General features: G+C 40.6%; 1 protein-coding gene and 1 pseudogene across 1 annotated transcript; both read right to left on the bottom strand.

The window, feature by feature from the left end:
- Positions 1-3,855: 3,855 nt before the first annotated feature.
- LOC122664538 lies at positions 3,856-6,036 on the bottom strand (annotated as a pseudogene).
- A 6,319-nt stretch (positions 6,037-12,355) lies between these two features.
- On the bottom strand, positions 12,356-13,750 carry LOC122664535. Its single transcript, XM_043860386.1, has one exon. It carries the CDS (start codon positions 13,748-13,750, stop codon positions 12,356-12,358), a length of 1,395 nt encoding a protein of 464 aa, XP_043716321.1.
- Positions 13,751-13,818: the final 68 nt, after the last annotated feature.

Genomic DNA, 13,818 nt, shown 5'->3' with positions numbered 1-13,818 from the left:
GGGAGATATTGACATTCTGACGGCCAGAGTGGTGGATGGCTTCGATGAGGTCACGAAGCAACTCTCCGACCAAACTCGACGCCTAGAGGGTATCGAGAAAGGGGTAGATGGCATCAATACCTTTCTTGGTCGCGGTGGTGGCGGTGGTGCAAATGACTAACCTAGCTTTCTCTCAACAAATTGAAGTTATCCCAGATCAGTTCTTCTAGTTCTTGTCTTAGGATAGATATTTGTGGAGCGCTTTTACTTTTCCTTTAATTTTTCCTTCTCTTTTTTTTTTCTTCTTTTGATCAGTTTGTTTGGAACAACTGGGAACTTTTAGAAATGGTGGACTTGTATATTTAATCTGAGATGGACAGAATCAAATGTTTTGAGTTGGAACAGATGAGATCTTGCATTTTGAGTTGGGAAAGACACAGTTATGCCGAAGCAGAGAATCTGGAACAATTATGGTGGTAAGATTTGTATCTTTTGATTGAGCAGGATGGAGTCATATGTTTTTGTTGGAATGGATGAAGTCATGAATATTGAAATAAGAAGGATATGGTTGTCTTCTAGGAAGATTTGGAACAATTGAATATTTATAATTAATCTAATATGTACCTCTATGTATTTGCTTAATTCTCTCTTATTTAAATCACTGTTGATATTTGAGTTTGGTTATGATTGATTCATTATTGTTTATGAATTATAACACATAATTGCCCATCTATGACCTACTTAAGACTCAACCAAGCAATTACATAGTTGTAGCTTAACAGCCTATGGTTCAAGTCCTAAGTTCCATGTAAACTATTATCTTCTAAGTTCTTGTTTCACCACAACCAGTCTTCTCCAATGTCTGCACACAATCATTTATGTTCTTGAAGATTTTTTTGTTTAAAACCTAATTGTGGAGAATAAATCAAGAGTCCGTGAGACTGTGGTCGGTGCAGAGCATCATTGCTCTAATACCAATCTGTCACGCCCCTATCTCAGACAAAGGATATAATATAATATAAGGGATAACTAGGACGACACTTGTCATCTCATTAAGCTACCAGGATCACTGACACAGTGTCCCAACGCACAGTCATAACCAATATTAAAGCCATATAATATCAGAGTGCTGAAAGGGAATATTACATTCCAAAAGATCAATAGTTTTGCGGAATTGTATAAAATCAAATAGTTACAAGATGTTCAAAAGTTAAATGATAAATACTATAATTAATATATTTCTCAAGACCATCTAATAACTATCAACAAGGGTATAACAGTAAATGTTTATACATGGGCTTTAAGCCCTAAAATAACAAAAGGGGAACAAGTCCCAAGTATTCTCACGCCGTAGGCGCAATCGTCACAAGGACACCCGTTGTCATGTTCCTCTAACACAGCTTCCAGCTCCTCCGTACCTGCATCATAATCTTAAAAAAATGTGTACACGAGAGGGTTAGCTCCACTGAGCCAGTGAGGGGATGGGGATGCACAAACACACAATTTACATAGTCCAATGACGCATGCACATGTTAATTCTAATTTTTCACTTACCACACAACTAAGTCAGAGGTATATGCTACTGTGACAATTCGAAAAGCACTGTGGGTCACTTCCATTCATCACCACAATGAATCATCAATTGCCACTTGGGAGCCTACGCCGAACATTGCCACCAAGACATCCCAGTGGCAAGCCCCAATATAACCATCACTACCATGACTAGCTCTCTCACACCACAAAATCCGGGCTCTGGTTATCCAACACCTAAACCCCTGTTGGCAAGGGTCGTAGCATAAGGGTACAAAAGTCCTAGCCGTAAGTATACTACATGCAAATCCTATCATCCCGAGAGGTATTCCGAGCGCATCAACTTTTCATCTGGTTTAGTGCTCGGGTACTATCACGGCACGACGCATACAGTTTAATATGACATTCAATCAAAGGTATTATATATGTATTCTAGGATTCCGACAACGGCATTCACCGACACCGTAACCCAATAAAAAATGGAAAGCAACCACAACATCATCATATCAATCATTTAATAAAGTATGCAATGCACAAACATGCTTAATAAATTATACTAATAGCATGATACATAATGCAAATATTAGTAACAAGCCCAAACAACCAAACCCACTCACTCTAGATGTTATATTCCGAAGTTATGAGATGTCCCCGCGATTAAGTAGCACGTTGCAAAAAGGGAGATTAAACCTAGTGAAAGAGTGAGAATAAAGTTAATTATATCAAAGGGGAGGGTTCCCAAAAGGTCCCCCCATAAATTACCTAAGTTGTAGATTTTAAAGGTAGGATGGCTTTATGGGTGGTTTCATGCCCAAACCTAAAACCACATGTAAAACCAACCTTAACAGGGGCTTAGGAAGGGTTCTATTAGGTGCGATTTTATGTGTGATTTTACCTCAGATATGAAACCGCAAGTAAAACCGACTTTAACAGAGAACTTCTTAAGAGGATGGTCTCAGGGTGGTTGCAGGGGCGGTTTCTCGTAGGTCTTGAAACCGCAGGTCTCCAAATCTCAAAATTAAAGGATTCTTCACCAAGGCTTTCATTTCCAAGTAGATTGGAGGAAAAAAAAACACCAAGAGAGCTTCCTCCTTGGCACATTAGGGTCCTAGGACCTCATTAGGCCTATGCATCCCAATGATTCAACAAAGGGAAGCAAAGAGAACTTCATTTAGAGTATAATAAGATAGAAACCTTAGGTCTTTCCATTGGGATGAGATTGGGAGCTTTGAGGTTAGCCAATGGAGTCAAATAGCTCCACAAAAATCAAGGTCATAAGTTCCCATTGATTTTTTGTTCCAAAGTAAACCCTAGATCGATTCCCTCCCACCTCCCAACCCCAAAACTCAAAATAAAATAAGGGAGAGGGTCATAATGGCTTACCTACCTCAAGGAAGTGATACTCCACATTGAGGCTCCAAGAAACAAGATCCTCAAGCTCCCTTTCAAGCTCCTCCACACCTCTTCTCCTTTCTCTCCTTCCTCTTTCTCTCCTCCACGTTTTAGGTTAGGTGAGAATAGTAATGAGAAGTAAATGCCTTTAGTTTTAAATAGGCAAAAGTGACCTTAGGACCCGTTTGGTTGGATAATACTAGAATAGAAACCCATTTTTAGTTCATTAAGTCAAATGGGCCTAATGGGCTAAATGGGCTAAATGAGCCGACCCACTGGTTTCAAATAGAAAAGAACCCACTTAGGGATGGGTCCATCCACCATGGGATTATAGGCCTATCACACACTCCCTTAAATAAATGAGACCACAAATAAAATATTTTCTACCCAACTAAAATAGCTCAAGCGGTTTAAACCTTAGCCCGTACTTCGAGGGCATCGAGGGAAAGGGTAAATAAATAAAATTAAAAGCTAGAACTTGCTTCTCCAATTGTCATGGTTTGTCCCCCATGACCCCGATAGTTTCCTCTACAGGCAAACCCGTACTGTGGTCAATAATTTTGTAGCTGGGTTTGACCACCAGTGAGAACAGCTCACCAGCATATATGGCAGCGGTAACCACACGTCACGGGAAGAAAATAATAATTAATTATACTCCCAAGGTGCGGGTATAATAACATGTCAGACCAAGAGCCAATTACACTATTGCTATATCTTTAATGAAAACATCTAATTCATATGGTTTCATCAAGGTAGCCAACAAATTAGAGAAAGCAAATCAATGAACACTTATGGAGAAAAGAAAAAAATGTTTGAAATTTCGATTTCGATGAGAAAAAGAGAGGATTAGATGGATTCAATGATCTTCTGTCTTGATTTTACGGATTCCCCTTTACCTCAAGCCCTTGGCTCTGCTTTGTAGCTCATTTGGGATTGAAATAGTCTGATTGCCATTCAATGATAACTAAAACCTGCAATGGGTAAGAATCAAATAGGTTAGAGAGAAAAAATGCTATAAACCCTAACTCAGAAAGAGATGATAAAAGGAAAAGTTAAGGGGAGGGTCAGAGAGAGAGAAAGAGAGAGATGTGAGTGATTTTAGGGAGAGAGATGAGAAATATCAGCATTACATCAAACATCCATGACTTGGGAAGAAGACCATGGACGGTCAGGGAAGAGAAACTCTTCAAAAAAAGTGGAGATAATCGAAGGTGTGAGAAGGCACGGGTACGATGGAGAGACAAGTGTTCTAATATAAGAAAAAAAAAAAAAAAAAAAAAAAAAGGGTACCAATAATTTGGGAAGAAGTTTAGAACTCCGTCTAACCTTTTAAACACTCTTAACTACAACAATATTAGAAGTTCAGAACCCGTAGCATAAAGCACAACTGGTTTAGAGTATACTCTCATGAAGAACTATTAAAACTCTAAACTCATCCGCTTTTCTTACTTCAAGTCAGAAAGATGAATTTTGCAAAACAGCCATCCAGTACCGGGAAAAGGTAGATACTGCCTTCATGGTCTTTTGCTTGCCTTTGGCATCATGTAAAGTCTAGCTTCAACACCACTCTCTGTAACAAAATGAACAGACCGAAAGATCCAATTAATTTTATACCGAGTAATCAAAGAATCTCAGGAAGAACCAAGATTCGTAATATCCTTACATAAAGAGGAAAAGCAAATCCACCCATTATCTAATATTTGGCCTCACATAAAGAGGATACCTTATAAGATTATAAAGCCTCAAAAATAAAACATGAAAATGAAGCTAGAATAGGCAATCAAAATTCATCAACAATAGTAGTTAATATTAAACAGTCCAAGCAGAATTTGGAAGTAGGAAAATAAAGGAATGAGAAACATAAGTACATTAATTTTATCAATGTTAATGTTTCCCAATTGGATATATGAATATGTTATTGCCTTGGTTTACATTTTTTTCATAAACACTGGATTGTCTTTGGTGGTTATTGTCTTCTACCAAGCATTTTGATTTTCATCTCATTAGACATTAGTCACACACTGGATGGTTTATATACTTTTCTGATACTTCTACATGTCTTGCAGGTGCCCTTGTGTGTGTGTGTGTGTGTGTGTGTGTGTGTGTGTGTGTGTGTGTGTGTGTGTGTGTATTTATAACTATAATGAAGCATAACATTGAAGAAGAAGGAGAAAGGATTAGGGGACAAAAACCTGTATATAGCTTGAAAGCAGTTGGGAGAGCCCTCTGTTTTATAACCCGCCAGATCTCTGATTTGTTGTGGCTATAGAGTCCAGGGTCAATGATGATAGGTTTTCTTCTCTTATTCCTACAAAGTTTAAAGTAAGTTAGTTAATATTGTTGCACTAACTTCACAACTAAATAATCAAAAAGCATTTAAGGAGTATGAATTTGAATTACAGCAAAGACATATAAAAAAGTGCAGAAAAGTTTCACACATTTTCCAACAACCCAAATGGCTGTTGTGCTGTATGAGATTGAGATCTTTAGGCAGGTCAGCGAATGCATGGATCAGATCTGAGAAAAGGGTCACAAATTATGCAATTAGAAAGAAACCTAGAACAAGAAGAAAAGAAGGGGAAAAAGAAAAACAGGGGCACTCACCTTACCATCATGAGTGATTAAGGGATAGTCAGAAGCATTGAGATTAATGAACCACTCCCAATTGCAGGTCCTCAGAAGCATGGCCATGGCATGGAGAGTGGTGGCAAGCATAGTGGGTCCTCTGTAGGTCACCAAATTCGATTTTTGCACCACCCAAACATTACCCATCTAGGCAAAAACTGGGTTGTTGGAGACAAATTGGGTTGGCTCCAGATGCTCTGTCGCCGTCGCATTGTGGTCCACGTGGAAGAGGTAGTAATTCCCCGGGTGGTAGAATGTTTGAAGAGCACGTTTTAGCTTTGCAAGGTCTCCCTTCCACGCAGAGATCCAGTAGGCAAAAATTACAGGGTATGGACTTTGGGATTTAGGAAGATGAATTGTGGTTACTGGCTAGAATCCGGTGGCCAGTCTGGTTAGTATTGTGGGGATGAAGAGGAGGGTGAAGAGGTGTAACGTTACGAGGAAGGAGATCATTAATTCTTTGATTCGCATCAAAGACAGGTTGCAGAGAGCGTCTGTTTGGAAGAAGAAGAAGAAAGGCGGTTGGTGGTGGTTAACTTTTGTGATGGAAGCTAAGGTGTGAAGTGGGAATAAAAGCAGAGGGAGGGAGGAGTGTAGATGAGATCATCGAATGAAAATGGTTCCTTCCTTGAAAGGGAGGCCTCCATATGTCACTCAAGTATTCAATCGATGGGATATGTTTCTTACCTTTTTCTAGTGGTTTTGCTGCCTCAGTTGCAGAGTTGAAGTTGAAGTCGGGAGAAAAAGAGAAAGTGAGAGATAGGGTACCTCACGAATCTGATTTTGCAATCGTAGAGGGCGCTAGGGTTTTTTATGGGAAGAGAAAGGAATATAAGATTACTAAAAGCAATGTTAGAAGAAAAGAGAGAAAGAGAACCGTCGGCCATGCTAAAATTTTATAATTTTGCTGATAAGGAAATTGAGATTAGGAGAGAATTTGGTAAGATATAAATTGGGGTGGGCGGCCATATTAGGAGTGGGATATTTAAAAAAGAGAGAGAGGGCAGCGTGAGAGAGAGAGAGAGAGAGAAAAAAGGGGAAAGGAAGAGTTTTGGAAGTGTTTCACCAAGATTTCTTCTGGAAAACAGATCGAAAGAAATCTTCTTTGATGAAGATGAATTGATTATATCAATAATAAGGAACGAAAGCAAATCTTTCTAATTAATGAGAGAAGTGTCTGACCCCTTCCTCCCAATGATCCTCTCTGGTTTTTCATTAAAAAATGAATCCTCTTCCCTGTGTGCCAATTCCCCTTTTATACATAGAGTCTCCTGGAGAAGACTGTACATTAGTTATCTGATTCTTCTTTACTCCACGTGGCCTCCTCCTCTTATGTTCTGGGAGTGGTCCCCTCTTTGATCTTTTCCGTAATTGGAGCAACCTATTGGTGATGTTCCAACTGTCACTGAGGAGTGTAGTTATAACCGCCTAGTCTCTCAATGAACGTGCGAGATTCTTCTCTAGTGAATATAATAATAAATCCAAGTGTAGGGCCAGGATTAAAAATAAAAAAGGGTATATCATTTGCCCCCTATTCTCTTTTCCTTATACGAGATATCTCGATTAAGATGAAGAGAATACAACCTTTGAAGAATGTAGGGTGTGGACAATACATTCAGTACCTTTAACTTCATACCTGGAGTTTATACATGACACGTGGGAGTAAAAACGGGTTCTATCCTTTGTGCCTTTTGAGAGACTTTATCAGGGGGTTATAAAATTCGTTTTTTAGACCTTTCTATTCTTTCCTCTGCTCTTACTTCCAAGTCTAGGTCTTTTCATATTCTTGGGTACCGAAAAGCTTTGCGGGGATTTCCAAGGATTTTCTGGATTCCATAAGCCTTCGTCTATTGAACCTTCTCGGTGGGTGCCCTTTTTGAATTTGGTGATATAGCTCTGCTTTTCAAATCTTCTTCGAGTGTTAGTCCTTCCGATCCAAGTGAGTATATACTTGATACTCCCCCCCCCCTTTTTCTTTTCAGTTCGAATTTCTCTTTCTTTTTTTCTTTTTTTCTTTTTTTTTTTTTTGGTACTTTTAGGAGAATGGGAAAGCACACAAGAAAAGTTTTAAGGGTCGAAAACGATGAAATTGCTTCTTTATTGGATGAATGTGTGAATTTATATTATGGTTCTGTCCAGGAAGAAAATCGAAGAATGTCTTCTTCCTCATCTTCACATGGTGACCCAATCTCTAGGGTTTCAATATTTACTCCTAGGAATGTTTCTGACATTCCAGCTAATATTTCTTCTTTGGATTCCATGAGACAATTGGGAAGGAAAGGATATCGGATAAAACAACCTCCATTGGATCCTACCATTGGGAAAGGAGTAGACAAGATTTCCTCCATCGTCTCCGATTTCAATCTCAGGGAAATCCGTTGTGTTTACGGGATCTCAGAAGATATTGAACTAAGAATTCCTTCCTCCGAAGAGAGACTGAATCGTCCCCGCCGTGGGGAAGTTGGTCTTGTTTTGGATGCCTTCAAGGCGGGTTTCCAGTATCAGCTCTCTCCTTTTGCGGGGCGTATGAGGTGAGTTTCCCGTTCTTCCTTTCCTCCTTATTTTCTATTTATATATTATCTGACCTCGGTTCGGGATCATACAGGCGTTGGGGGTTACCTTTCTGAGTTGGTGCTACGTAGGAGGAGTGTGGTTGAGGTATACAAAAAATCAAAGGAAGATCTGACCACGATGAGGAGATCCCTCAAATTTTCTGAGAGTGAGCGGGTCCGTATGAATGGCGTGTTGAAAACAACAAAAGCCGAGAAGGATTCTGCTGAGAAATCACTGTTGGAAGTTCAAGAGAAGTTGAAGTTGGCTGAGGCGTTGGTTACTTCTTCGAAAAAAGCTTTTAAGAAGGAGAAGAAGAGGGTGGATAAAAAGAAGAAGGCACTCGAGGAGAGGCAGGTTGAGATTGATGAATTGAAAAAGTAAATGTCCACAGCTAAGGCTAAGGCTGTCGAAGAATATCTTCTCTCGGAGGCATGCCAGGAGATGCACAAAGGAACTGCCTCCTTAACTTTAATGAATACTGCTCATTCATTGTGGAAGCAAGTGAGAGAAAGACAGCCAAATTTCAAGTTCAAAGGGATTCGAGAAATCGAGGTGGTGATTAAGCGATTAGAATCTAGTGCTTTCAGGCCTGGTTCCTCAGCAGGGTAGTCTGATGTTCCCCCCCCCTTCCTCTCAAGTCCCTCAACATGTTCCTCCAAAAACTGTGGATCTGGGAGCCCAGGTGGGTTCTGAAGTGATTACGAGTGGTGACGCTGTTGAGGTGACTATTGCTAAGGCTGTCGAAGAATATCTTCTCTCGGAGACATGCCAGGAGATGCACAAAGGAACGGCCTCCTTAACTTTAATGAATACTGCTCATTCATTGTGGAAGCAAGTGAGAGAAAGACAGCCAGATTTCAAGTTCAAAGGGATTTGAGAAATCGAGGTGGTGATTAAGCGATTAGAATCTAGTGCTTTCAGGCCTGGTTCCTCAGCAGGGCAGTCTGATGTCCCCCCCCCCTTCCTCTCAAGTCCCTCAACATGTTCCTCCAAAAACTGTGGATCTGGGAGCCCAGGTGGGTTCTGAAGTGATTACGAGTGGTGACGTTGTTGAGGTGACTATTGCTACTATTGTAAATGTTGCTACCGATCAACAGTCTGAACTTTTTGTTGGAGGGATGGATATTCCTTCTCCCGCGCTAAACTTTTCCGCCACCACCGAGACCCCTGATGTCATTCCTAATGTTTGAGAGAATTTTTTTTTTTGTATGAAAGGGTCTTAAATTTTTAGTTAATCTTTTCCTTTCTATTTGTTTGGTTACTACATTCACATATCGGATTTTGTCATAATTTGTTCATTCCTCTACTTAGGAACTTATCTCTTCATTGAATACGTTACCTAGGGTAATCTCAAAGCGCGAGAAGGAGCTAGAATCTCAGGTAGGAATATTGAGTCGTGGCAATACCGTTCTGGAGAGGCGTTACTCCAAGTTACAAGTGGAGTCTAAAGAGCTAAAAGAAGAACTAAAGAAACTAAAAGCGGAATTGGAGACACTTCAGGCTCTGAAACGTCGTGGGGATGACTTGGCCGCAAGGTTGGACTACGCTCAGGATATTGTGGATAATGTGAGTGATTATGTATGGGCTGAAAGACGTGCTACTGCAGGACTGACAATTGCTCATATACTTGATTCCCCAGCCTTCAAACATTTTTGCAGGGAAAAGGAGAGAGAAGGGGCTCATCGGTTGTTCCTTCAGTTAAAAGATATTATCTCAGATTTTGAATGGGACAAGATAGGACTAGGGTTTGATTTTCGAATTCCTGTTCAGGAGCTAATGTTTGACCCTTTGTCTATAACCCCTCCTACCTTTCCTCCCTTGTAGAATGTTCCTGGGCCTTTGCCCCCCATTCCACCGGGTCCCGAGCTAAACTCATAGGAGTGTTTGTTTTGTTTATTGTTTTTCTTTTTATTTTGTGGTATCTCGGAGATTTGTATTTATACATACATTTCAAAATGCAATGACATTTTGCGTACCTTGTATTATTTCTCTGGCTTCTGGTGACGCTTGCATTGTGATCCCTAATAATGGATATCTTTCTTTTCTAAGATTTTTGGCAGATTCGATGAGCTTTCATTTAATGTTTTCCCCTTTTAAGCAGCGCTTCTCCTAGCTTTATGCTTATCAGAATTGTTGGGCAAATTGAATCGTCATTTTGGAAATTGTACCTTTTTCGAACGTGGACGTGGTACGGACTCTCCAGGATTGGAACACGTGGCCCAAGATATAACTCCTTTGAATCGTGGGGGAGTTTCCTCATTAAACCTCTTCTTCATCTCGAACCGTCGCCATGCTTTATATATTTGAGAGACCTTTCTGAAGTTCTTCAGTTTTGAAGAAGAGATTCTCACTCTTCCATGGCTTTGGTTCGCTATTGTTATCGCCATCTCACAGAGATTTTATATCTGCAATCTCATCTTTATCGTAGACATTCTCCAGCACATGAGCAACACCGAATCTTCAAGGAATTTCTCCTTATAGGGGTTTTGCTTTCGGCTTCAATCTTCAATCGACATTTTCCATCGCAGCTTCGATCTTCAATCGACATGTAATGTCTTTTGGGCCGTCATGCTGTGGTGGTACCTCTCTGAGATATCTCCCTTTCTCTTTCTTTTCGAAGGAGGAAGGGTGTTCTAGAGGGGCAAAGAATCCTTTGGAGACTTCTCGCGGTTGATCTTCACTGTTAACATATTTGGTGACCATGGGCGTGGATCTTCCAAGCTACTGAAGGACCCTAAACGCCTTTGTTTTCTCCCAGGATTTTTCGGTTTCCTTCCATCAGTAGTTTATGGGAGGTTGAAATTGGGGTGTTTTGGTTTCCTTCACCATGCTCAGGAGTGAATCGCTACTAGCGACGTTGTCTTCTTTGGATTCTCAGGGGGTGTCTAGAGCAGCTGGTGCCATTTATGCAACACCGAGCTTGTTATTGATCACCGAGTGGATATATATTTCCTCTTCGTACTCTTGCTATTCGATCCTCCTCGGTTTTCTTCTGCACGGGTTCCCCCTTTACATAATCTCCTGGCGGTGTGGTCATGCACTGAAGTGGCCAGATTTCTTCTTCGACGGATTTGATTTCGAGATGAACTGTATTGGCTGTCTTTATTGCGCTCCAATGTTCCAAAAATGTAGTGGCTTTTTAACGGAGCTTGTAAATTCATATTTGTACTATTGCATTGAATATTTAATAAAGAGACAACTTTACTTCACCTTACTTTCTTTGTATGCTTTTCCTTTTCTTCGAAGTGATCTTTTACTCTCTTTGATGTCCTTTGTGGTTGGTGTTTTATCTTATTTCACCTCAGTTCAGTTGCAGTGCTATTATGATTCTTGCCTTACCTCGGTTTTTTTTTTTTCAGTGGCGCTTTTTATGACGCGATTCACCATTATGGTTGGATGATCATTATTTCTTTGGGCAAACGCCCCTCTGGTGCAACTCACCATTATGGTCGGATGACCATTATTTCTTTGGAAAAACACCTCTATGGTGCAACTCACCATTATGGTCGGATGACCACTATTTCTTTAGGGAAATGCCCCTATGGTGCAACTCACCATTATGGTCGGACGACTATTGACTGACCATTATTTCTTTGGGAAAACACCCCAATGGTGCAACTCACCATTATGGTTGGATGACCATTCGAAAATAAGAATATGAACGCCAACCATATTTGTGCTCCTTAGTTGTGAGAAAATTCGCATGCGTGCCATCAATTCATATCCCATTTATTCATCATATGAGGAACATTTACAATTTATGATGCCTCAGAATGAACCGGGCAGACTTGACAAAAATTGTGATCTAACATTTTACTGCCTTTTACTGGTAAAATTTTCATAAATTTTTTGCTTTCCATGACCGTGGTATGGGTGTCCCCTCCAAGGTCTGCAAATGATATGCTCCTGGTGCTACTCGTTTGGATACTCTATATGGTCCTTCCCAATTGGGGGATAACTTCCCCATAGACCTTGGATCCGAGGCTTCCACCTTGCGTAGGACCAGATCTCCTTGTTGGAATGTTCTGGTTTTCAATTTTGCGTTGTAGTAGTGTGTTGTGCGCTGTTGATGCACCATGTTTCTTATTTGAATTGTTTCTCGGATTTCTTCCAATAAGTCTAAGTTTGTCCTTAATTCCTCATTGTTGATCACAGGATTGTAGAATTGTATCCTCATTGATGTTTCTCCTATTTCCACTGGGAGTATTGCTTCAGTTCCATATGCCAGCATGAAGGGCGTTTCTCCGATTGCTAACCTTGTGGTTGTACAGTATGCCTAAAAAATTTTAGGTAATTCTTCCGCCCACAATCCTTTAGCCGTTTCGAGTTTCTTCTTAATTCCATCTAATAGAATTTTATTCGTTGCTTCTGCTAGCCCATTGGATTGAGGATGTGCTACCGAGGTTTTCCTCAATTGAATCTCATATTGGTCACTGTACTCCTTGAATTTCTGTTCAAACTGCTTTCCATTGTCGGAGATGAGGGTCCTCGGGATTCCATACCTGTATATAACCGAATGTAAAAAGAATTTCCAAACCTTTGCCACAGTGATGGTTGCTAATGCTTCTGCTTCTACCCATTTGGTAAAATAATCAACAGCCACTACTGCAAATTGTTTGCCTCCAGATGCTTTGGGAAAGGGTCCCAATATATCCATTCTCCACTGGCCGAAAGGTAAGGGACTTGCAATGGAAGTGAGTTTGATCGCTGGTTGACGTGTGACAGGTGCAAACTTTTGACATTTCTGGCATTTGCGAACAAGATCTAATGCTTCCTTGCGGAGATATGGCCAAAAATATCCTTGTCGGATGACTTTGTGGGCTAGTGCTCTGCCCCCCAGGTGTTGTCCACAAATGCCTTCATGTATCTCCCGAAGTACATAATTTGCTTCCGATGGTCGGAGGCATTTTAAATAAGGCATCGTAAACGCCTTTTTACAAAGTGTTCCCTCTATCATTATGTACCGAACTGCTCTCATCCTGATTCTCTTTGCCTCATCCTTGTCGGTAGGCAACGCGCCTTCTTGCAAGTAATTAATTAACGGGTCCATCCAGCAAGGTTCTATTTCCACCAATAATACTTCCTCGGATTGTGCTATGCTTGGGGAAGTGAGTACATCCAGATATACCATCCTACTCAGATCTTGAAAATTCGAGGTGGCTAATCTGGATAAGGCGTCTGCAGAAGCATTCTGTGCCCGAGGTACCTGAATTATCTTGAAGCGATTGAAACTTATGATTAAGGTCTGTACTTTGCACAGGTATCGGGCCATCCGAGATTCTTTGGCTTCATACTCTCCTTTGACTTGATTAACTATCAACTGTGAATCACTATACACAGTGATATATTTTACCACCAAACTCCATGCCAGTGTCAATCCTGCAATCAGAGCTTCATATTCTGCTCCATTATTGGTGGTCTGGAATTCAAACCTCAATGCATATTGTACAATGAATCCTCCAAGGCTAGTTAATATCAATCCTGCCCCATATTCTTGTGCACTAGAGGAGCCATCAACATACAACATCCATTCCTCGGTTATCTCCTCTGGTTCTGCGATGTCAATGATTTCCTCCTCGGGATTTGTACATTCTATTAAAAAATCTGCCAAGGCTTGAGCTTTTATTGCAGTTCGGGGTTTATAACGGATGTTGAATTCGCCTAGCTCCATACACTATGCTATCAGTCTCCCGGAGTGGTCAGGCTTGGCCAAAATCTTCTTCAGTGGTTGGTTGGTGA

This window comes from Telopea speciosissima, chromosome 6 (genome assembly GCF_018873765.1).
Source record: "Telopea speciosissima isolate NSW1024214 ecotype Mountain lineage chromosome 6, Tspe_v1, whole genome shotgun sequence".
Lineage (NCBI taxonomy): Eukaryota > Viridiplantae > Streptophyta > Magnoliopsida > Proteales > Proteaceae > Telopea > Telopea speciosissima.
This window is presented reverse-complemented; position numbering and strand designations above follow the sequence as displayed.

Excerpts from the sequence above, each read along its gene's own strand:
- LOC122664535 (XM_043860386.1), bottom strand. The coding sequence starts at position 13,750 with ATGGAGCTAGGCGAATTCAACATCCGTTATAAACCCCGAACTGCAATA.